Source organism: Macaca nemestrina, chromosome 13, assembly GCF_043159975.1.
Source record: "Macaca nemestrina isolate mMacNem1 chromosome 13, mMacNem.hap1, whole genome shotgun sequence".
In the NCBI taxonomy this organism is placed as follows: domain Eukaryota; kingdom Metazoa; phylum Chordata; class Mammalia; order Primates; family Cercopithecidae; genus Macaca; species Macaca nemestrina.
In genome coordinates, this window is record NC_092137.1 from 71,667,238 (window position 1) to 71,690,975 (window position 23,738).

Genomic DNA, 23,738 nt, shown 5'->3' on the forward strand with positions numbered 1-23,738 from the left:
GAGATGTAAAAATCCCGCTGAGAAAACACAGTTGGGCTTCACTTTGGAATGATTAGGACCTGATGTGAAAAAGGTTAATTTAAGTGATGTGAGGAGGTAAAATTTGCATTTTATTGTATGGAATTTTTTAGTAAATGAGTTTAAAAAAATTTTTAAGTAATAAAAAATTTCCAAGTTTCAGTCCTCATAGGTTTTACTAAGTGTGATGATATTATTGATTACAATTGGAAAACTCACAGTGGTGTCTTTGAATTTGGGGGTAGGACCTTAGATTTCACCATTACCAAATTTCAGCTGTCACAGGTATCTGCTGGAGATATTCTTTAGTCAGCCAATCATGTGGCATTGAAAGTGAGATACTTGGGAATTTTTTTAAGTTGGTCTAAATTTTGAAAAGCTAAGTACTTCCTTCCAATATAAATGTAGAAAGAAAAAGGAACCTCTAAACAGGACTGAGAAAGTGACAGGTGAGAAAGAAGGGTACTTTATAATTTTTTGAGATCTGCTCAGATTGAAGAGTGACAGGAAGAGTTAATTAGGGCAGTTTTAAGGATAAATTTGATTATAAGCACAGGGAGGAAGCAAGAGTGTAATTTGATCATAAATGGAAACATTAGAGCTCTTACCCAGTACTAATTAAAAAGAAAAATAGTAATTATTGAGTACCTATTATATGCCCATGATAGGGGGTACTTTGTAGAGGCTTAGGATGTATCAGTGGACCAAATAGGCATCCCACCAGACAGTTTACATTTTTAACTTGAGATGACAAATATAAAATATAAAATAAAATTAAATAACACAAGTTTTAGAAAATGAGAAGTTCTGTGACACAGAGCAAAAGCAGAACCAGGGTAAAGGTGATGCAGGATTAGTTTGTTTTAAAGTTAGAATTTAGTATACAAAATGAAGTAAAAATGACTTATTAAGTAGACAGGCCTACTAACACAATCTGTTCCAGAAGAGAGAAAACAAGGAAAAGAAGCCTAACATTTGTGGGTATGATATTTATGCTGGGCACATAGTATATTTATGTTACTTTGTTTAATCTTTCAAACCATTCTTTGAGTTATAGTTAATGTTTGGCTGGGTGCAGTGGCTTGTGCCTATAATCCCAGCACTTTGGGAGGTTGAGGTGGACGGATCACCTGAGGTCAGGAGTTCAAGACCAGCCTGGCCAACATGGTGAAACGTTGTCTCTGCAAAGATTAGCCGTGTGTGGTGGTGGTAGTGCCAGCTACTCGGGAGGCCGAGGCACGAGAGTCTCTTGAATCTGGGAGGCAGGGGTTGCAGTGAGCCAAGATCGTGCCACTGCACTCCAGCCTGGATGACAAGAGCGAGACTCCACCTCAAAAAAATATATTGTTCTCATTTTCTAGAAGAGATAGATTCAGAAAGGTTAAATGAGCCAGGGTCACATGGAGGAGTTAGAATTTGAATGCAAAACTATGATTCCAAAGCTTTGTGCATATACTAAATTACCTCCCTCAGGAATGAAAACTTGTTGATCTCCTTGGATCACTACTTTTCTCCAGCCTTTCTAGTTTTCCTAACAGTCTTTTCCTCTTCTCATGTCATACTTTTCTTCCTGGGTGGTTTCTTTTTTTTTTTTTTTTTTTCTTTTATTGAGATGGAGTTTCACTCTGTTGCCTAGTCTGGAGTACAGTGGCATGATTTTGACTCACTGCAACCGCTGCCTCCCAGGTTCAAGTGATTCTCCTGCCTCACCCTCCCGAATAGCTGGGATTACACACATGCGACACTATGCCTGACTGATTTTTTTTTTTTTTTTTTTAAGTAGACATGGGGTTTCACCATGTTGGCCAGGCTGGTCTCAAACTCCTGACCTTAAGTGATGCACCCACCTCGGCCTCCCAAAGTGCTGGGATTACAGGTGTGAGCCATCATGCCTGGCCCTCTTTCTGGGTGATTTCTTTCCTGTCAGTCTTTAAGGACATCTCCCATACATACATAAACTCTTCTATCCCCTTGAGTATACTCTTCTCATTTTCTTATATTACAATTACTACTAATCATCCAGTAGAGTAATTCTTAACCCTGTCTTCTCTTTTCTTCTGTTTGACATAACTCGGATTTCGATAACATCCTTCCTCTTTTCAGCCGGTCAGTGGCGGATCTGTATTTTCCCTTGAATCTACTTCAGCTCTCAGATTCTTTATACGTAGCTTCATCATGCCTATAACTCTTTAATTCAGACCTATCGTCTCACATTTGAACTTTTGAAGATAGCCTCCTGACTGGTATTTTTTATTCCATTCTCTGCTTTATTATACACATTGTTGCCCAGAGGTCTCTTTAAAGCAAATCTGATCATTCTACTTTTAGTGACCAGTGGAATAAAGTCCAATTTCATTGACTTTCCGTAAATTATTCTTTGCCCTTTGACCCCAGATTATCTTTTGAACCTATTAACAGTCAACTACGTACTATTTTCTAGTCACTCAGAATAGTTTATTTTCCATGTTATTTCATTGCTTCTTTATTTATGCTATTTGCATAGAATTGATGTCTGACTTCATTTAATTTTAGTAAGCACTTAATAGGTCACAGGCAAGGTACTGAAGATAAAAAGTCAGTTAAGACTCCTTTTGGGGAGAGTTGGGGGACAGATTCTGATTTATCCTGTAAGGCTCATCTCTGATGAAACTTCCTTGATCGAATGATTTTTTTCTCTTTCTGTGGCTTTTCTCTTTTTTATAAATACTATGTCCCCTTTTCTTTTTACCTTTTCAATTCCCAGCTGAAAATGGCTTTCTTTTAAATCTAATTATAAAAATAATGAATGTTTGTTGTCAGTAATTTAAAATATTTCAGAAGATGTGTAAAGAAAGTGATTCACACCATTCAGAGATCTCTTGTTTGTTTGCTTAAGTCAGTTATTTCCACAATAAAAACCCTCTGCTCACCTGTGGGAACTCCCACATGTGAGTTCCACCAAATCTTTTAGAAAGCAATATCGATTTCAGCTATATCATGGCATTCAGGGGAAGGGAAAGCTTCCTATAAAAGGGGGAATGAGAAAAGGTGGGGCAACAGGCTAATACATCAAATACTGACAAAGACACTACACACCTATCTGAATGGCTAATACAAAAAATAATGATAGCACCAAATGCTGATGTGTATGTAGAAAAACTCATACATTGTGTGCAAGAGCAGTTGTGAAATAATACAGCCATTCTGGAAAAGAGTGTGGAAGTTTAACTTAACAAAACTAAACATGTGCTTACTATGTGAGTTATCACCTACACTCTCGAGCACTCATCCCAGAGAAATGAAAACTTACGCTCATACAAAAGCCTATACACGAATATTTATGGGTACTTTGTTTTTAATTGTCCCAAACTGGAAACAACCCAAATGTTCTTCAGTGGATGAATGACTATTTTAAAAAGTTTTATATTATAAAATTTCACGTATATCATATTGAAATGAAATTACAGAGAGAGAACAGATTAGTGATTGTCAGGGTTGGTGGGAGGGAGGTGGCTATTGCTATAAATGGGTTTTAGAAGAGATCATTATGAAGGAACTGTTCTGTATCTTGGCTGGTGGTAATCACACTGATATACACCTATGATAAAATTTCACAGAGCTAAGTACACATTGTGTGTAAAATGAGTGAAATCTGGATGTTGGTAGATGGTATCAATTGTATCAATTTTCTGTCTGTGATACTGTACTACAGTTATACAAAGTGTTAACCATTGGAGGGAAACTGGGTAAAGGGTATATGGGGTCTCTCCCTCTTACTTCATACAACTCCATGTGAATTTATAATTATCCCAAAGGTGAAAGTTAAGTATTTTTTTTAATGCTGACAGCTTTCATGAAACTGTAGAACAATTATATTTAGGAATAATAATGTTAAATTTTAGTGTAAAATTTTAACATATAGTGTCTGCGAGCACTTTGAATAATGGACTATTCTCAAGAGAGGGTTGTATTGGAAGTATAAAGATGGTTCAAAATGAGGAAATCTGTTAATTCAATTCTACCATATTAAAAAAAGGAACGTATGAACCTTTCCATAAATACTGAAAGGGGTATTAACTTCAACATCCATTTCTAGCATTTAAAAAAGAATTCTTAGCGTGGGCAACATAGTGAGACCTAGTCTGTATCAGAAATTAAGAAATTATCTGGGCATGTTGGCATGTGCCAGTTACTTGCAAGGCTGATCTGGGAGGATTGCTTGAGCCCAGGAGGTCGAGGCTTCAGTGAGCTGTGATCGTGCTACTGTACCCCAGCCTATGCAGCAGGGTGAGACCCTGTCTCCAAAAAAAAAAAAAGTTTCTTAAATATGGTATGTGTGTATATATACTTTTTTATGCACACACATATACAAGTACACATATGTTAAAAGCCAGCATATGCATAATAATATGCTTAATAATGCATGAGATGCATTCCCATTAAACTGAGACTATGTATCAGCACTTCTTTGAGTTAAAATAAATATTTTTTTAAAACTAATAACCATTAACCAGTACAATGTAATTCAGGAGGCATGGAAATTGGAAAGTAGGATACACCATTATTTGCAAATATGATAGTATGGTGGAGAACCTAAGAGAATCAATTATACAGTGCTATTTAATTATAATTACCCATCTTAATTCTCTTATATGTAATGTTTAATTGCTTTATTTATAAAGAAGAGCTCCTTATGTAATCTAATATTAAATAGTCCATTTACAGTTAAAAAAAGTAGAAGTTATAAAAAGAAAACTAAAATATTAAAAGGCATAAAATGAGTCTTAAATGAAAAAACAACCTTCTTGGATAGAAGGCTTCACTGTTACAAAATGCCTTTTTTTCTTTCTTTCTTTTTTTTTTTTTCTGTTGCCCAGGCTGGAGTTCAGTTGTGGAATCTCAGTTCACTGCAGTCTCCACCTCCCAGGTTCAAGTGCTTCTTCTACCTCATCCTCCTGAGTAGCTGGTATTACAGGCCAGAACCACCTCGTCCAGCTAAACCTTTTTTTCTTTATACACTAAGTATAAAGAATAATAGCGATAAAACATTTTAAATTACATAAGCTGATTCTAAGTTTAAGAAATTAACATAGAAGAATAGGCAGGACAGTTCTTTAAAGAAAACAATGAAAACAGACTAACCACAATGAATATTAAAATATATTACAAAGTTCAAAGATTTAGAATCGTTTCACATAGTTATGTAGACAAAAAGTAGGACAGAAGAGAATCCAGAGATATTTCCCAAAACATACAGACCATCAGTAAATTTGTATGATATTTCATATTAGTTGGGAAACAATCAATTATTCATTAGCTACTTTTTTTTTTTTTTACTTTTGATTAAAGTAAAAGCACTCTGCTTGGTGCAATGGCTCCCGCCTGTAATCCCAGCACTTTGGGAGGCCAAGGTGGCTGGATCACTTGAGGCCAGGAGTTTGAGACCAGCCTGGCCAACGTGGTAAAATCCCGTCTCTACTAAAAATACAAAAATTAGCTGGGTGTGGTGGTGCTCTTCTGTAGACCCAGGTACCCAGGAGGCTGAGGCAGGAGAATCGCTTGAACCTGGGAGGCGGAGGTTGTAATGAGCTGAGATCGTGCCACTCAGCCTGGGCAACAGAGCAAGACTCTATCTCAAAAAAAAAAAAAAAAAAAAAAAGTAAAAGCACTTATATCAAACTGCAGTTGGATCAAAGATTTACTATGATACATAAGATGATAACAGTGTGGAGAATATTTTTGTAAAATTTAGGTTGAGAAGTTCTTCTCAGGAAGACATTTGACTACATAAAATGTATTAGTGCATCAGTATTTTGAGTGACTTTTAAAAAAATTGTTAACCTATGTGTTAATTTTCTTAATATATAAGGAACTCTAATAAAAAGAAAAAAGCCTCAACTCAAAAGATAAATTGGAAAATAGTATGATTAGGCAGATTATAGAGAAAGAAGTAGAGATGACTTTTAAACATAAGAAGATGGATACATCTACACTTACAATTAAAGAAAAAAAAATTCTACCAGTTTCCATTTAACATTGGGAAGGTTGATCATTTCAGTTAACCTTGTTAGGCTTTTGAAGGAGATTGGTCAGGGTGGGGGGAAAAGTTATAAGGAGACACAAACCTTGGAAGTCCTGGGAGGTTTTGCAAAGCTTTGGGAGAGAATAAAGGCTGAAGGCAGCTGAATTCTCTTACCCTGAGGCTACGGGCAAATAGTAAGGAATTTAGGTAAGTTTATTTACTTTTGCCGACCTTCGATCATCCGACCTTTGATCCTCCGACCTTTGATCATCTGACCTTTCATCATCTGCATGCAGGACTGCTCCCTACAGTGGGGGCAGCAGTTACCCACAGATTGTGTTGGCTCCAGGCCTTCATCATTAAATCTGTACTGAATAAATACAAGCAGCTCCAGCTTATTGGGGCTGCATTCTCTCTTCGGAGTCTCTAAGGCCGAGCAGTTTCCTAGCCGCGCTCACGCAAAATACCTGTGTCTGCGTACTTTTTTCATCCGTCGCTCGGCCAGAGTCAGCGGATCAGACTCAGCAGCTGGTGCCCCTCGTGAGGAATGTTGCAAGGGATCACAGTGGAACCCCCGAAAATGAAGGCGAAGAGATTGTGCAGTCAGTAAGTCATTGGTGCCCGCTCGGGATATCCAAGTTCAGGGGAATTCTCAAGCTGGAGTTTCATCATGAGACAACAGCTATCCGCACAACAGAAACAGTATATAAAAGTATTGAAACAACTGCTTAAAGATAGCGGAGCCTCGATTTCACAGGCTCAGTTAAGGGACCTAATGCAAACTGTTGTTTCCCATAATCTGTGGTTCCCAGCAGAAGGAACGCTGGACCTAGAACTCTGGGAACAAGTGGGGAAAAACCTTAAACAGTATCATACACAAGGGCAACGGATCCCAGTAACGTCTTTAACCGTATGGACCTTAGTTAGGGCTGCTTTGGCCCCGCTGTACGCAGAAGAGCCCAAGAAGGGAAGGGAGGAGGAACCATCACCTACCTTAGTGCCACCGCCTCCTCCCTCATCACTGCCATTACTGGGTAAAGATACTAAAGAGGAAATGGAGGTTTTCCCTGAGCCCCCTCCCCCAATAAATTGGAAAAAAGACAAGGGATACACTACAGCTATGGGACCCTGTCTTAGGCAGGTGGCATTAGAAGGGGAGCTCTTAACCTGTCCGGAAATGCAAGATCACCAAGGCGATCAGGTATGTGAACCCATTTCTTTTGACACTTATAAAGATAAGAGAAAGCATTCGCGCAAACACAGCTGTTAGTCCATTTACGAAAGGATTAACTGAAGCCGTAGCAGACAACTTCTGTTTGGCCCGATGGGACTGGTCAGTGCTAGCTAAAACAACTTTAGAGCCCAGTCAGTACCTCCTCTGGAAGGCAGAGTATGATAAGTTGTGTGAACAACAAGCCAACCAGAATCAATTGGCCAGGCAAGACATAACAGCTGCTGTGCTTCAGGGGAGGGGTTCCTATGCCAGTGTACAACAACAATTAAGTTTTGTTCCCTAAGCCTATGCACAAGTGTCTGTGTGTGCTCTCAGGGCTTGGAACCGAATTTCTGAAAGCGGAGTTCAACAGGGATCTTTTATAAATGTTCGACAAGGGCCTTAGGAGCCATTTGTTGAATTTATCAATTGGTTAACCCAGGCAATTAAGAGACAAATTAGTCAGCCCAGGGTGCTGATATCTTACTGTTGCAGTTGGTTTATGAAAATGTTAACGTCCACTGCCAGCAAGCAATGCAGACAGTCAGAGGAAAGGCAGCTACGGTCAGGGAACTTACATGAGCATGTCAACTGATGGGGACTGAAACACACAAAGCCAAAATATTGGCTATGGCAATAAAGCCTCCTAAAGTGAAAAGGGAGAAAAACCCAAATTGTTTTCTATGTGGAGAGCCAGGTCATATGAAGAGGTAACTCAGGAAAAGAACCCCCTTCTGTATGCCCCCGATGTAGAAAGGAGAAACATTGGGCAAATCAATGCAAGTCCAAATTTGAAAAGATGGCAACCCCATAAGTAATCAGGAAACTCCATGAGGGGCCAGCCCCAGGCCCTGCTCCAAACTTGGGCAGTGCCAGCAGCTTTCCTTGGTCAATTGGAAAGCCCACAGTCCACTCTTTCAGAACAGCCACCTCTGGGAGCACAGGATTGAACTTTTACTCTGCCCCAACGAATTAGTGCTAAAAGAAGGAGAAGACCCCAAAAGGGTTGCAGCAGGGATCTGGGGCCCACTGCCTCCAGAACGGTGGGATTGGTCCTAGGATGATCAAGCCTATCCAGTAAAGGAATCAGTGTGCTCACGAGAGTAATTGATAGTGATTTTCAAGGTGAGATATTAGTTATGATGGAATGTAAAGGTCAGTCTGCATATTCTTCCTCCTAAATCTAAAATAGCTCAGTTACTACTCTTACCATACTGGGTCCCCAGCGCCCAGGGAAAGGGTAAGGGAAGTTTGGAAGCACGGGAGCCATAGGAGTATATTAGAAAAAATTAATCACTGATCAGAGACCCATGATTACCTTAAAAATTGGAAATAAGAATTTTACTGGCCTACTGGATACAGGGGCAAATATTTCGATTATTAGTGATCAAAACTGGCCAGAAACTTGGCCTTGGGTCACTCAGAAACAAAAATTGTCGGCATCGGGGAAGTGCACACAGCCAAGCAGAGCAAGTGCCCCCTAACATTGTGATTTGGAGGGAAAAAACAGTTACAAAACTCTAATCATGACCGTCCCTGTTAACCTTGGGGATGGGACCTCTTAGCCCATTGGGAGCTGCAAACCCCTTTCTAATAATGACCACTGTTGTTATTCCTCCCCTACCCCTGACGTGGCTCTCTCAAGATCCAATTTGGGTAAAACAGTGGCCTTTAAAGGGAGAGTAATTACAGTGAGCCCACAAATTAGTTGAGCAATTAAAAGCCAGCCATATAGAACCATCAAACAGCCCTTAGAATTTGCCCATTTTCATCATTCCCAAAAGGTCTGGCAAATGGAGACTTGCATGACTTGTGGGCTGTCAGTGCTAATTTGCAACCTATGGGGCCTCTTCAACAGAGGCTCCCTTCCCCTGTGGCAATTCTTCAAGATTGGCCTATAGTCGATACTGACTTAGAAGACTGCTTTTATACATTCCTGTTAAAGAACAGGGCAGAGAATAATTTACATTTACCATACTAGCTATCAGTAACAAAAGGGCAGCTCACCAATTTCATTGGAAAATACTCCTCAAGGAATGCTGAGCAGTCCTACCATGTGTCAGCATCATGTAAATCAGGCTTTGCTCCCCAGTAGAAAAAAATTTCTTAATAATTAAGATTATTCATTTTGTGGATGGTATTTAACTAGCAGACCCAACAGCCAGTACTTTTAAATTTATATGCCTCTGTTGTAAACTTAAGTTTATATACCTCTGTTGTTAAGAGGTTAATCGTAGCACCTGAAAAAGTACAGATGTCCTCACCTTGGAAATATCTTGGATACATACTAACTTCCTGGTCAGTAAGACCTCAGAAGGTTAAATTAAATACTAGCAATTTACATACCTTAAATGATTATCAGAAATTACTGGGTGATATTAACTGGCATCCTCCTACCTTGGGCATAACTACTGATAAATTACAGAACCTGTTTTCTGTCCTAAAAGGCAATGCTGTCCTAGACTCACTCGGCATTTAACCCCTGCAGCAAAAAGGGAAATTGAGGAAATAGACCAAGTTATTTCTCAGAGGCATCTAGATCGCATAGATCCATGATATTCAGTTCAGTTGTTTGTTTTTCCTGCTAAACACTCCTCTACAGGATTAATAGGACAGATGGCCGCAGGGCTGCGCTTCCTAGAATGTGTTTTTTGCTCACATATTGGGACTAAAACACTATCTCACTATATCCAGCTAGTTAGTAAAGTCATCTATATGGGCCGCAGACGATGCAGTCTGTTGCTAGGTTATGACCCTGATGTCATAAGAATTTTCTTGAGTAAAAATTCGAAGCAGTCTTGCCCCATCACTAGATCTTCAGATAGCACTCTCTGATTATGCAGGCCATATAAAACATGCCCTTCCTGCTGACAAACTATTTCAGTTCTTATCTTATACTCCTGTAGTTTTGCCAACAAAAGTAGTTCACTCCCTCATACCTAGTGCTTTAACGCTTTTTACTGATGGTTCTGGTAAAAATGGAAAAGCGGCTATTTGATGGAAACTACATAATTCCCTCACTAGATCTGGATTTACTAGCGCTCAGGGAGCTGAGGTTGGAGCCCTAATACTGGCCCTAGAAACCTATTCCTCTCAGCCCATTAACATTGTTAGTGACTCTGTTTATTTGTTGCAAAACCTTGAGACGGCGCTCATAAAGTCCGCTCTCGAGCCCACCCTGAGTGCACCTTTTCTTGGACTTCAGCAATTGCTGGATCAACATACACAGTCAATTTTATCACACATATTCCAGCCCACAGCTTCACTGCCTTTCCCACTGGCTTATGGCAGTGATCAAGCAGACCTGCAGGTTATGACGTCACTGCTTGACCAAGCCACCCAGTCGCATCGATTTTTCCACCAAAATTAGAGAAACTTAATTGCAGCTTACCCCAAGACTAGCTAAACAAATTGTCCTGCAATACCCAGATAGCCAGCTCACAGGCACGTCCCCTCCTTCAACAGGTATTAATCGTAGAGGACTAGAACCTAATCAGTTACAGCAACAGATGTTACACACGTCCCTAAATTTGGAAAACTAAGATATGTACATGTATCCGTTGATACCAATTCCTACCTAATTAGCACACGCTCTTCCTGGAGAGTCCACCCGATATATCATTAAACAACTTTTAACTTTTGTGTTTATGGGGTGGCCCACAAAAATTAAAACTGATAATAATCTGGCTTATGCCAGCTCACATTTTCAACAATTTTGTCACACGTGGAGCATCCAACATTCCACAGGCATCCCGTATAACCCCCAAGGACAGGCCATAATAGAACATGTCCTCTCCACCCTTAAAAATATGCTCAGAAAACAAAAGGGGAAAATGAGTAAGGACCCTGCAACACTAGTAGCACAAGCGTTATTTACGCTTAATTTCTTCAATTTAAATGATAAATTTCAATCAGCTATAGAAAAGCACTTTGCTAAATCTTCTCAAGACATAAAACCCACAGTATTATGGAAAGATGTAAATAGTAATGTATGGTATGTCCAAATGAATTGCTAACATGGGGAAGATGATATGCTTGTGTTCACACCCCGCTCAGGCCCTCTTTGGATTCCAGCATGATGCATCAGACCATACCATGGCGTGGCTAGGACCCAACACGGTACCAGAAGTGAAGGAAATGACCCCACAGGACCCGCAGCTCCAGACAACACAGCTTCCTCAGACAACACAAGCCCCGGACATTACCTGGGGGATGCTGAAGAAGACAACTTACAAGGCTGAGCAAATCCTGCTCCAGACACAGAAACCATTCACTCCAGATAATTTGTTCCTTGCTTTGCTCTCTGGTGTAAGTTGCAACTCACATAGGATCCTTTTTAGGCTCTTGCTTTCCCTGCAGCCCGTACCTGCTACACTCTGTTGGGCTCATCTCTTAGATCCGCCTTTCTTATGCCCTGTTACCTGGGCAGACACCCCCTTCCAGCCTCTAATAATGTAACTGCTTGGCTAGGAGGGATTGACTTACCCCTAGTAGGGTCCCTTATTAATGGCACACATTGGACTAAGGTGCCAGGTAACACTACATATCACTCCACTGTCCTCCCACTGTGTGTAAGTTTTAAAAGTTCTAACCCTTACTGTGCACCTGCCCAAACAAAATTATGGGTACGTCATGGGCAAAGGAAATGCCTTAACATTCTTGGTTGCCAGTATCCTCAAACCGGGCAATGCAATCAGTGCCACTTTCCCCAGCATTCCTCCCTGTGCTAAAGAACAAAGCCGGGAAAGTAATGGATTCCACTTCGGCTGGGAGGTCTGTCATGGGGGACAAGCCCTTAGTCTCCAGTTAGGCAATTTAATATCTTAGACTGGAGCCCCTGACGGTTGTTTACAGGGCGAACATACTGATGTTTGCGTCCATTGTGATATCAATCATAGTTTCGTGGCCATGTCCATTCCTTTATGGGATTTGGGCCGAAGAGGGGATGGGATATCCCAGACCCCAGGTAGAGTCCATGCCACCCCAAGACACTTTATGGCATCTGGGACATCTTAGCACCACCCTTACCACCTGGTATGGGACATACCATAATTCCAGTAACAATTATTCTATAACCTTTATACATAATCACACAGATCAGTGCCTGATTTGCACTACTCATCCATATGTTTTTCTTACGGGAACCAGTATTTCCATTACACCCCAAAACTCCATGTTTGTGACCTGAGTGCAAGGACAGGCCTGCTTCACCTCATGTATCACTAATTACAGTATATCTAATTTAAATATTACTAGTGTTATGGTATTAAGGAGGCAATCTGAGACATTCCTACCAGTCAGTTTGATACACTATTGGCAAGTTTCCTCTGTTTTTGCCACCTTAGAACATGCCATATCCCAGGTCAGACACAAAAGATTCATAGTTGCTCTTACAGCCTTTATAGTCTCAGCCGTAGTCATCCTAGCAACTGCTAATGTTGCTGTAGCATCTATTACTGAGTCAGTACAAACAGCTACTTTTGTAGATAACTTGACCAGAAATGTGTCTAATGAACTTATTCTACAATGGGGTATAAATCATAAGGTTCCTCCACATCTGCAAGCCCTCGAGACTGCCTTGGTACATGTAGGGGAGTGACAAGATGGCGCTAGCATTCTGACAGCAATTAAACCGACTGGGAGCTTAAGCATATCTCTGTCACCTCTCTACCATGGAGCCAGTCAATACATAGTTGGGATGAGGTGAAACACCTCTGGGTGACCTTACATGATAATTTAACAGCAGTCGTAAAGCAACTTAAATCTAGAATTGCTAAGTGCCGTAGATCTACATGCCCAACAGACAGCCATATGGAAGGATGTGCAAGAACATCTCTCCTGGATAGACTCCCACTCCTTGATTAGAAAAAGATATTACTAATTATACTCATGTTTGTCTTACGTTATTTACCAATTCTAGGATGCAAAGCCGGAATACGAGCAGTAATCGCTACGCCTGACAAACCTGTTGCTGCACACATCTGTACTCTTCAATCAACAATACTCTTCAATCAACAAAACCTGATGCAAAAAACAGAAAAGGGGGAGATGCAGGAGATCAGTCAGGGTGATGGGAAAAGTTATAAGGAGAGACGCAAACCTTCTTGGAAGTCCGGGAGGTTTTGCAAAGCTTCAGGAGAGAATACAGGCTGAAGGCAGCTAAATTCTCTTACCCTGATGCTAAGGGCAAGAAGTAGGTAACAAAGGAGTGTAAAGGAATTTATCTAGACGAGTTTATTTACTTTTGCAGACCTTTAATCATCCTATCCTTGCGCGCAGGACTGCTCCCAAGGAGGGGGGGAAGGGGCGACAAGTACCTACAGATTGTGTTGGCTCCAGGCCTTTGTCATTAAATCTGTACTGAATAAATACAAGCGGCTCCAGCTTATCAGGGCTGCATTCTGTCTTCGGTGTCTCTAAGGCCAAGCAGTCCCCTAGCCGCACTCATGCAAAATACCTGTGTCTGTGTATTTTTTTCATCCGTCGCTCAGCCTGAGTCTGCGGGTCAGACTTGGCAGGATTTTGACTTGATATATTGTGTGTGTTTGGAAATGGGGAATAATTCCTATGCTTATGTACTATTCATGGGAATATTAATTGGTTCAGCCTTTCTGGAGGTCAGTCTAATGTTAATCGTTAAAATTTAAATCTGTATGCCTTTTGACACATCAAGTTCATATCTAAGAATTTGCCCCCATAGTAATACCATGGACATACAAAGATGAGTATAGGGATGTTTCTTGCAGGGTTCTTTCTAAATTATTGCTAGGTTGACTTAACTAAATCCAAATGATGTTATTTGTAATGTAGTACTTAAATGTTTTTCTTGTTATTTTAGCCAAAACTGGACAAGCCAAGGCATCTGTAGCCAAAGTAAACAAATCTGCAGGTATGTTTTTTAAATTAGGATTCTAGACTATTAAAACTTCAAAGTATTTTAAAATCGTATGGTAGTAGTCTTGGATTTCACATGACGTAGTCTGTATTGAATGCATGCTAATCTTTGAGATTTATAATCTAGCAGTTTTGAGAAATGATATGTACTAGATAATGCTCCTATAGTAATTATTGAAATAATTTAACTGCAGAAATTTCTCATGGTGAATATCACGTATTTTCCTCTTTCTCTTTTATTGAGGTCTCTCTTCTTTTCTTTTATACAATAGTTTAATAAATATGATCCCTTATGGTTTTTGTGAGCTATGGTGGGATTTTAGGTAATAATTAAGTTTTTTTCTCTTTTCCCTGGCATAATCCTTTCCAGTTTGTCTCCCATTTCTGCTAAACCCACATTAATTCAGGGTCATTTCTTTTAAGTGAATAGAGATCAGTGTATTAAATTATCTTTCAAGTTGGGCATGGTGGCTCACGCCTATAATCCCATCACTTTGGGAGGCCGAAGGGGATGGATCACCTGAAGTCAGGAGTTAAGAGTCCAGCCTGGCCAACAAGGTGAAATTCTGTCTCTACTGAAAATACAAAAAAATTAGCCAGGTGCCAGTGGTGCACACCTGTAATCTCAGCTACTAGGAAGGCTGGGGCAGGAGAATCGCTTGAACCTGGGAGGTGGAAGTTGCCGTGAGCCGAGATCTCACCACTGCACTCCAGCCTAGGGAGACTCTGTCTCAAATAAATAAACAAATAATCTTTCATATAATATTAAAAAGGAAAGGAAACAGCCTGGAACTGGCAAAAATCATTATTAGTGGCAGATCCAGAATTTTCATATAGTAGTTTCTTAGAAGCAGTAATTTGAGTGGGTCATGGGTGGCTAGGAAACTTGTCTTGAAGCTAGTGGGTCATGGGTGGCTGGGAAACTTGTCTTGAAGCTGCATTTATTTTGCTAACACTTTGCTGTTACTTTGATACCAAGTGTATGGAGTCACTGGGGATGTGGTAGACTGGGATTAAACTGATGGCCACTCCTTTACTTGCGGGAAATTAATGCCGGCTATTTTTTATTTTTTCCTTAAGTCCCAGTACCCAGATAGAAGTTATAAAGTGAATTGACTTGTGATAATAACATAGGGATAGTGAAAGAAATATCTTAAGGGCTCACTGAGGCTCAGTTTACTGCAGTGTGGCAAAAGTGAATGACTAAGAATTGACAAGCTAGGTGACAAGCTATAAGGATTTGTATTGTTCTTTTTGAGCAAAGATTATGGACTGTCTTGAATATAAAGGGTGGATTTGTAAATTGGTTCAGTTGATTTTTGTAGATGTCAGTGAATGTTTTTTGTATGATTTTTAAAAGTATGATTGTATTCTCATAAGGTTCCTGTTACGTAATTCTGGCAATCATCACCCTTATATATAGGGAAATATGTACACAAATCTGTTAGTGCCCCAAAGCTTCTCAATATAAATTGGAGTTTAGATCTGTTGATTTTTGATCTTGGGCTTTTTCCTCATCCATTCTTGCTAGTTGTTATGAATCCTAATTTCGAAGTTAAATCTTGTGTTGCTCTCTGAATGGAAAGTGTTTGGGCTCTGACAGTCTTCTACAACACTTTGATGATCACATCTTTATAAACAGCGCCATCTTGGAAAATAGGCCATAGTAATAGATAATGTAGGTACAAATAATGGTCAGAGCAATTTAAATAGTCCTGTACAGCTAGGAAACTGTAGGAATGAGTCAAAACAATCTTTATGTGACCTGACCATGATATAAGTGTTCTTGAATGCTTTTTAATCAATTAGGAGCCATGGAAGCATGGGTTGGGAGGGTCTAGGTTTAACTGCTTTTGGAACTGCTAAAAGTATGGGATTGTTTTTATGTCCTTGGAATTAGTAATTTTGCTTCTAGTTGATCCACACGTTCAGAAATTTATTTAACTTGCATGAATGCTGTTTTAAGTACAGGTTGAGTATCCCTTATCCAAAATGGTTGGGAGCAGAAGTGTTTTAGATTTTGGATTTTTTTCAGATTTTGGAATGTTTGCATATATATAATGAAATACCTGGGGGATGGGAGCCAAGTCTAAACGTGAAATTCATTTATGTTTTATATACACCTTAGCCTGAAGGCAATTTTATACAGTGTTTTAAATAATATTGTGCATGAAACAAAGTTTTTTTTAAGTACTTATGTGGGAATTTCCCTCTTGTGTCATGTCAGCAGCACTCACGGTTTCAGGTTTTGGAACATTTCAGATTTTGGATTTTCAGATTAGGGATGTTTGACCTATACCCCAGTAGGGAGGTAGATTCTTATTTCAGTGATTTCTTTTTTCTGAAGAAATTATCATCATTGCTAGATTTAGAAAACGGCCTATGTCCCAAATATGATTTTATGTTTTGAATAAAATATAGTCTATTGTTCTTATATTTTTTTCTCTGTGAAGTTCTTTGGGGATTGTTGATACAGTTAAGTAAACCAATTTTGACTGCAGCTTTTGTGATTTAGGGAAATCAGCAAGTTCTGTAAAATCTGTGGTAACGGTAGCTGCTAAAGGTAATAAAGCTTCAATCAAAACAGGTAAGACTATTGGGGAGGAGAGATTTTATTGTTTATTCTTTATTCACGTTTTAAATTCGTATAATAGTTGTTAGCATCTAATACTTGAATAGTTTAGTAGATATTTCCTTGATATTTAAAACCTGACCCATTTTGTTGGAATTTTGTCTTTGGCAAATAGGCAGATACATTTTTGTGCATGTAAACAATCACATATATATGCAGCTATATAACTGTACATTTTTGACAGCTTTGTAATCACAGGTTGCTCTGTCGTTTCCCTCCATAAATGGTTTAAATCTTTGTTTCCCTCTTTTTTTTAGAGTTGTCAATTCATATTGCCATCTCCAGTTTGTACAATTTCTTAGATGCTTGTTACTTTTAAAAAGATAATGTTAGGAGAATTCATTTTTTTCCATAAAGAAATGGAATACTATTTAAAATAAATGTAGCACCTTGGAACTAGAGCAATCTTTTTAGTAGTATCTTTCCTAATAGACTAATTCTAAAGAATCTTTGCAGAAATTACACAGTATTATTTTTGTGTGTATGTGATTATGATGTTGGTCTGCCATGTGAAAGTTAAAGATGTGGCTTTTTTGAGGGCATCACCAAAAAGTTGTATCTTGACTTAATCTTATTGGGAAAGAGGTACTGAAAATAAATAGAAATAATGAATATTTAGAAAAGACCTGCTTTTGTAATAAAGTCAAACTAATTTACTAATACATTAGTGTGAAACATGCTAAATGATTTAACAGACCTTTAGAATAATGGCTCACTGTACTTTTACAAGCAAAATCTGGTGGGAAGAAGTCTCTAGAAGCCAAAAAGACTGGGAATGTCAAAAACAAAGACTCTAACAAACCTGTGACCGTACCAGGTAAGCTTGAAATGTAGTCTTTCAGTGCTTTGTTTTGTTTTCTTTTTTTTCACTTTTTAAGTTCAGGGGTACATGTGCAGGTTTCTTACATAGGTAAACGTGTCATGGGGGTTTGTTGTACAGATTATTTTGTCACCCAGGTATTAAGCCCAGCACCATTAGTTATTTTTCCTGATCCTCTCCCTCCTCCCACCCTCCACCTTCCAATAGGCCCCAGTGTGTGTTGTTTCCCTCTATGGGTCCATTTATTTTCTTTAGATCATCTTTAAGGTATATTTTGAAATTTTGCCTAAAAATTATCAAAGTGGGGATTGCTGTCTTTTGTTTTTCAAAGAGAGATGTTTGACTTAGGTCAGCCTAAGGAGACTTGAAATGTCAAAATAAACTAGCTTAAGTTGCTGTTTAGATTCATTAGTTTAATTATATTAGTGTTTTACTAGACTATTAAAGCAGACTATTTGATGCAGGAAACTCTGAAATAAAGACCAGTATTGAAGTCAAAGCCACTGAAGACTGTGCTAAAGAAGCTATTTGTGGTAGGTCAATAGAAATTTAATTTGTTCTTTTATGTTTAAAGGTAGAAGGAAAGTTAACATTTTTAGAAAAGAAATTCTTAATTTAGTATCTCCCCAACGCATTTACTTATTTTAATTACCAATGCCATACCTAAGTGAAATTAAGATTATTATGATTCATGTCTGTATCTCTTCATCTGAAATTTTGATCTGAAAAAGAATGAAATTTAAATGTATTTTTTTAAAGTGTCACTTTTGTAGTTATTTTGTTACATAGTTATTCTCTAGACTTTTGTATTATACGTTTTCATGTAGCTACTGTTTAATCTATTGTGGAATAAAGTGGGATCTTGATAAATATGTCTGCATCATTTTAAATTTTATTTTGTGTTAAGATGCTGCTTTGGAGACCACAGAAAATGAACCAGTTAGCAAGGTCAGTTTCCATATTTTATTTATTTCTTTAAAGCTCAAGACATTTTAATAAAAGATGTTTTTCTTATAAAGCCAGGTAAAAAATTCACGGTATTTGGCATGTGAGAATTCCAGTCATTTATGACTTTTAACACATGATTTTTAAAAAGGAAAAGAGAAAAAAATGTGATTTTAGCTCAGAAACCCTGAGGTGCAGAGTTAAGTCACAAAAATTAGGAACAGATCATCAACAAATGTACATGTTTTTTGAAGATTACTATTCATTGAGAACAACATGTTATGCCAAAATGGGTTTTGGGTAGACAGTAGTTGGTTAAATTAGAATCAGTAGAATTTTGTGAAATCTGTTTTTTTTCTTAGAGGTAAATGGGAGATATGTTAATGGTTAGAATACCAGTTGTTTGCATTTGTGGAGAAGCAAGTGGAGTTTGCAGTTTTATGTAAAGGACAGAAAGTTCACTTAATAATTGTTTTCTTGTGTTTATGTATATTATTATGAATACATTACAGTGATTAATGTACATTTTACTGGTGTAGATTTTTAGATCCTTCAGGTGTTGAGCATAAGTTTATTTTTGTCTGGTAGAGCCATTCTTCAAGTAGTAACTAAGTAGTAAGTCTTACTTTAGGAAGAGTATTTTATAGTACCAATTTAGTTTAAAGTCACACTAAACTGGTTTATGAAAATTGTAACTTCCTGCCTTTTTTTTTTCCCCTAGAGATCAAAAATTGCCAAGTTGACTATAACACATCATCTTTAGAAATTTTCTCAATAAGCATGAAAGGAGTAATTGGCATTGATGAGAGGGTTACCTTGAAGAATAAAATAGATCTGAGAGAAGGGATGGCAGAAAACAAAGTGCTTAATTGCATTGAGGATTGGGTTATGGGGTAAAGATTCTCAGGAGCTTTTTTATTATTTATTGCCTAAAAGTGATTATCTTATTCGGGAGGATAAAAGGATACACACTGATTTGGAGCTTGGGGATATTATCACAAGGCACAGGGATGGCGACAGTATATGAAAGGAAGCAGTTGTAGCCAGAAACAAATGAACTTGTGTTTGAAAACAGTGGGTGACAGCTGCTTGGGTGACTGAGACACAAGAATCACTTGCACCTGGGAGATGGAGCTTGCAGTGAGCCAAGGTTGCACTACTGCACTCCAGCCTGGGCAACAGAGCAAGACTCTCAAAAAAAAAAACGGTGGGTGAAAAAGAGACCAGCAGACCTGAACTAGATGACAGATGGTATAACTACAGTTAGTCCTGTGTACTCTTGAAGAGTGTAAATTTGCAAGCTTTTTTGCTTTTCTTTTTAATTTGAGGTTCAGACCAGCCTCTTGAGTTTATCAGACTTTCCTCTATATTAAATGCAACGATATACTAACATGAAACATGATAATACAGTATAAACTTAAGTAAATATAAAAGCAATTAAAGAAATTTAATACCAGGTTTTAAAAATTTGTTTTGAAGGAAACAGAAGAAATGTGTGTGATGCTTATCTCTAATTTGCCTAATAAAGGATATTCTATAGAAGAAGTTTATGACTTAGCAAAACCATTTGGTGGTTTAAAGGATATCTTGATTTTATCATCTCATAAAAAGGTAAGAGTTGATTAATAGCTGTTCATATCCTCTGCAAGCAGGCTTTGAAAAACACTACATTTACTTACAAAACTAAAAAGAAAGTGTTTAAAAGCAGTATCTCAAAGTAAACTTCCAAGCTAAGGGATTTTAAAATATAAAATACAAATATCCTGTATTTTAGTATTGTTGTAATGAGACATAGTTTTAATGATGGGGACAGATGGCTTTCTAATATGTCAAAGTTTTACTCAAGATTTTAGTTTAATAGGAAATGTTTTATATCTTTAATATGTTTAATAAATAGGAAATGTTTTATATCTTTAATATGTTTAATATGTAAGTATATGTATGAGAAAGGCTTATACCAGCAAACTTTATCTATTTTGGCTTTTTAGGAAGCTATATTTGTAAGATTTTGTAGATCATTCTTCTACTTGTATTTCATACTCTTTCTGCTCTTTTATCAGTGATACTCAAATGGGAAGTAACCATTTTCAGACTCAGACTAATGATGTCATCAATACTTAAAACAATCTAGGTTTATCTTTATGTTCTAAATTTTCTATAAGCGTGTGTTGGCTTTGTGTTTTTAAAACAACACATTAAAATGTATGTAATAATCAACTTGTAGAAAGTATGTTTAATCGAGCGAGATTTCAGGAAGTAGTTTAAGTCATGGAAATGACACCATTAGAATAGTGGGAAGAAGTGTTCTTAAAATAGAAAGGAGTTGGTAGTCACTAGAGATCTTTGAAAGTAGAATAGGATATATGTTTTGAGGCACTCAGAGCCAGTGTGCTTGAGAAAATGGTAGAAGAGAATGAGTACGAGTTATATGTAATTTCACATTATGTTAAAAGTAGATTATTTGAATGATCGCAGAGCTCAGTAAATACACTAAAACCCATTGCATTGTGTACAGCGATTGAACTTTAAACCTAAGTTATCTGCCCAGTTTTGAGTGGAGTTGAGTAAAATTAAAATATTTGGAGACTTAATGAAACTACTTTAAACATTTATGAAATTAAAATTAACAAATTAAAATGAAAATTTAAAAACTGAAGAGTATTTGTTTTTAGGAACAGGATTCCACATCTGTATTATGCAGTAACATTTTAAAACTACAATAAATAAATAGACAACCTTAAGAGATAATTCATTTCAAATAGGCTTACAACTAAAAGTAAACATATAGCTTTCTACCTCATTAACTATCAAATATATGGAAGAAGTTTCAACCTCTACTTACCAAGGTGTGAAAATTAAAGCCAAAATGTATGGAGCTACAGCTTTATACCTATGAAAATAACAGAATGAAAAATGACTTCACAATTATTACACTTTTTTTGGTTCTTTATTTCTCATATTTCTCAAATTTTGTCAATAAATTTATTTACTCAAGAAATACTAATATTGATTAGAAATGTATCTGCTACATGCCAGATACTGCTCTAGGTACTAAGGATACAGTGTTGAATAAGATTTTTCTTAATGTCAGTGACTAGAATGTCTCTTCTTTTTTCTCTCTTTAGTTTGCCTTAGTATAGTAAGTTTAGTCATTCATTATTTCTTGGTTATGGTTGTAATATTCTTAGTCTTTGGGCCTCATTTTTCTGAGGACTGCCTTTTGTATCTTAAAAATATTTACTAAGTTGTTCAATTCACTTGACTTTGAAGTAGTTTGTTTATACTTGTAAGTCTGTTTTTGAGAAAAATTAACGTAAGAATTTTTTGTTACCGTAATTTCTATTTTAAAAGGCGTATATAGAAATAAATAGAAAAGCTGCTGAGTCTATGATAAAATTTTATAACTGCTTCCCAGTATTGATGGATGGAAATCAACTCTCAATAAGTATGGCTCCTGAAAACATGAATATAAAAGATGAGGTAAATCAGACCACCATTTTTACTAGCTCTTACTAAGTTTTTAAATCAGATTTGTTACAATCTGTTATGTTTTCTAGTTTTCCACTTTGGGTCACATTTTTCTCACAGACACTAAGAAAGCTTCTTCCTGTCCCTCCAACAATCACCCAGTCACCCATCCAACTGTTTGAGAGTTACTTTCATTGTGAGGGAATCCTGTTCTTCATGCATGTTGGGATGGAAAAAAGGTTGAATTTTATCTAAAAAAAAAAAAGGTTTCTCTCTTATCTTTCTGCCATTATCTGTCATCTAAACTAGGATTCTGGAAGTTATCTTTAATTCTTTTTCTATCATTTCTTACATTTAGTTTCTTGCTAAATCTTGTTTAACTCAGTGAGCTTGTTCCCTCTTCCTCATCCCATATACCATTGCTTTATCTCTTAAAAACTCTTACTAGTCCAGGCATGGTGGCTCACGCTGGTGATCCTAGCACTTTGAGAGGCTGAGGTGGGAGGATTGTGTGAGCCCAGGACTGCAAGACCCAAGACCAGCCTAGGCAACAAAGTGAGACCTCATGTCTACAAAACTTAAAATAATTAGCTGGGCCTGAAGGCGCACACCCGTGGTCCCAGCTCCTCAGGATGCTGAGGTAGGAGGATCACTTGAGCCCAGGAGTTCGAGGCTGCACTGAGCTGTGATTGTACCACTGAACTTCAGCCTGGGTGACAGAGGGAGACCTAGTCTCTAAAACAAACAGACAGACCGCCTCCTGGACCTTTTGCGTATACAAAAGTAATTGTCTTTTCTACATACACGCTACCTTCAGTTTTATAAAACTGCCTCAAGTTCCTCAGCTTTTATCTCATGTACACACCCTTCAGTGCCTCTATGTGGCCTATAAACATTTATTGTCAACTGCTAAGAAGCATGAGGTAGAAATATTGTATGCATTACATGAGGTAGAAATGTTACATCCTCTCTAGAGGCAGGTAGAAATGCATGTAATGTAAAAACACCTTTCATTAAGAATCACTGTAATGTGATATAATTGGCGAGATTGTTTTATACACGTCAGTAGTATCAACAAGAAAAAAAGTTTAGGATCCTCAGTCTTACAAAGTCCAAGTTCCTTTGCCACACACAAAGCCTTCCATTAGTTGTCCTCTGCCTGCTTTGATATCCTTGTTTCATGATGTTCTTGACCTCTTCATAATTCAGTAGCATCAAATCTGCATTTATGCTCTGTGCTGTTTTATTTGCCTGCATTTCTGTTCTTTCTCATCTCCTGCTTTGCTTAGTTAACTTTTCTTTTGTAATTTGAATTATCTTCCTGTTGTCTAAATTAAATCTCTTTATTCTTTATATGTGAATTTGAATGTCTTTCCTAAATGGTACTGTCTTACTAGTCTTTTATGTTCTTAGGGGATATTAGTCTTTTATGTTCTTAGGGGAATAAGAAGAATTAAATTGTATGAGTTAGGATGAGGCTTGTTGAGGAGAAAAAGATCTTTGGAAAGAATGTAAATCTTGCTGCTGCTTAATTTTATGAAATACTTTGTAATGCATATTTGTATAGATTGTCATGTTATAAATCTTACCTAAGTAATTATTTATTTGTATGAGAAAGAGCTTATACCATCAACCTTTATCTATTTTGGCTTTTTAGGAAGCTATATTTATAACCTTGGTAAGAGAAAATGACCCAGAGGTGAGTTTTGCATTTAAATGCTTTTGTATACTTATTTAATTGATGGAA

At 37.6% G+C, this 23,738-nt stretch overlaps 1 protein-coding gene across 9 annotated transcripts in view; it reads left to right on the forward strand.

Annotated features, from left to right (window-relative positions):
- Positions 1-23,738, forward strand: part of LOC105465244 (zinc finger protein 638) — a 156,555-nt gene that overhangs the window by 109,547 nt on the left and 23,270 nt on the right. For all 9 annotated transcript variants that reach the window (XM_011713536.2, XM_011713533.2, XM_011713535.2 and 6 more), the window contains exons 11-18: positions 14,071-14,121; positions 16,642-16,713; positions 17,489-17,575; positions 18,043-18,111; positions 18,486-18,526; positions 20,003-20,134; positions 21,875-22,003; positions 23,649-23,690. In XM_011713536.2, coding sequence (XP_011711838.2) covers positions 14,071-14,121; positions 16,642-16,713; positions 17,489-17,575; positions 18,043-18,111; positions 18,486-18,526; positions 20,003-20,134; positions 21,875-22,003; positions 23,649-23,690 — 623 coding nt within the window. The remainder of the gene's footprint in view (positions 1-14,070; positions 14,122-16,641; positions 16,714-17,488; positions 17,576-18,042; positions 18,112-18,485; positions 18,527-20,002; positions 20,135-21,874; positions 22,004-23,648; positions 23,691-23,738) is intronic.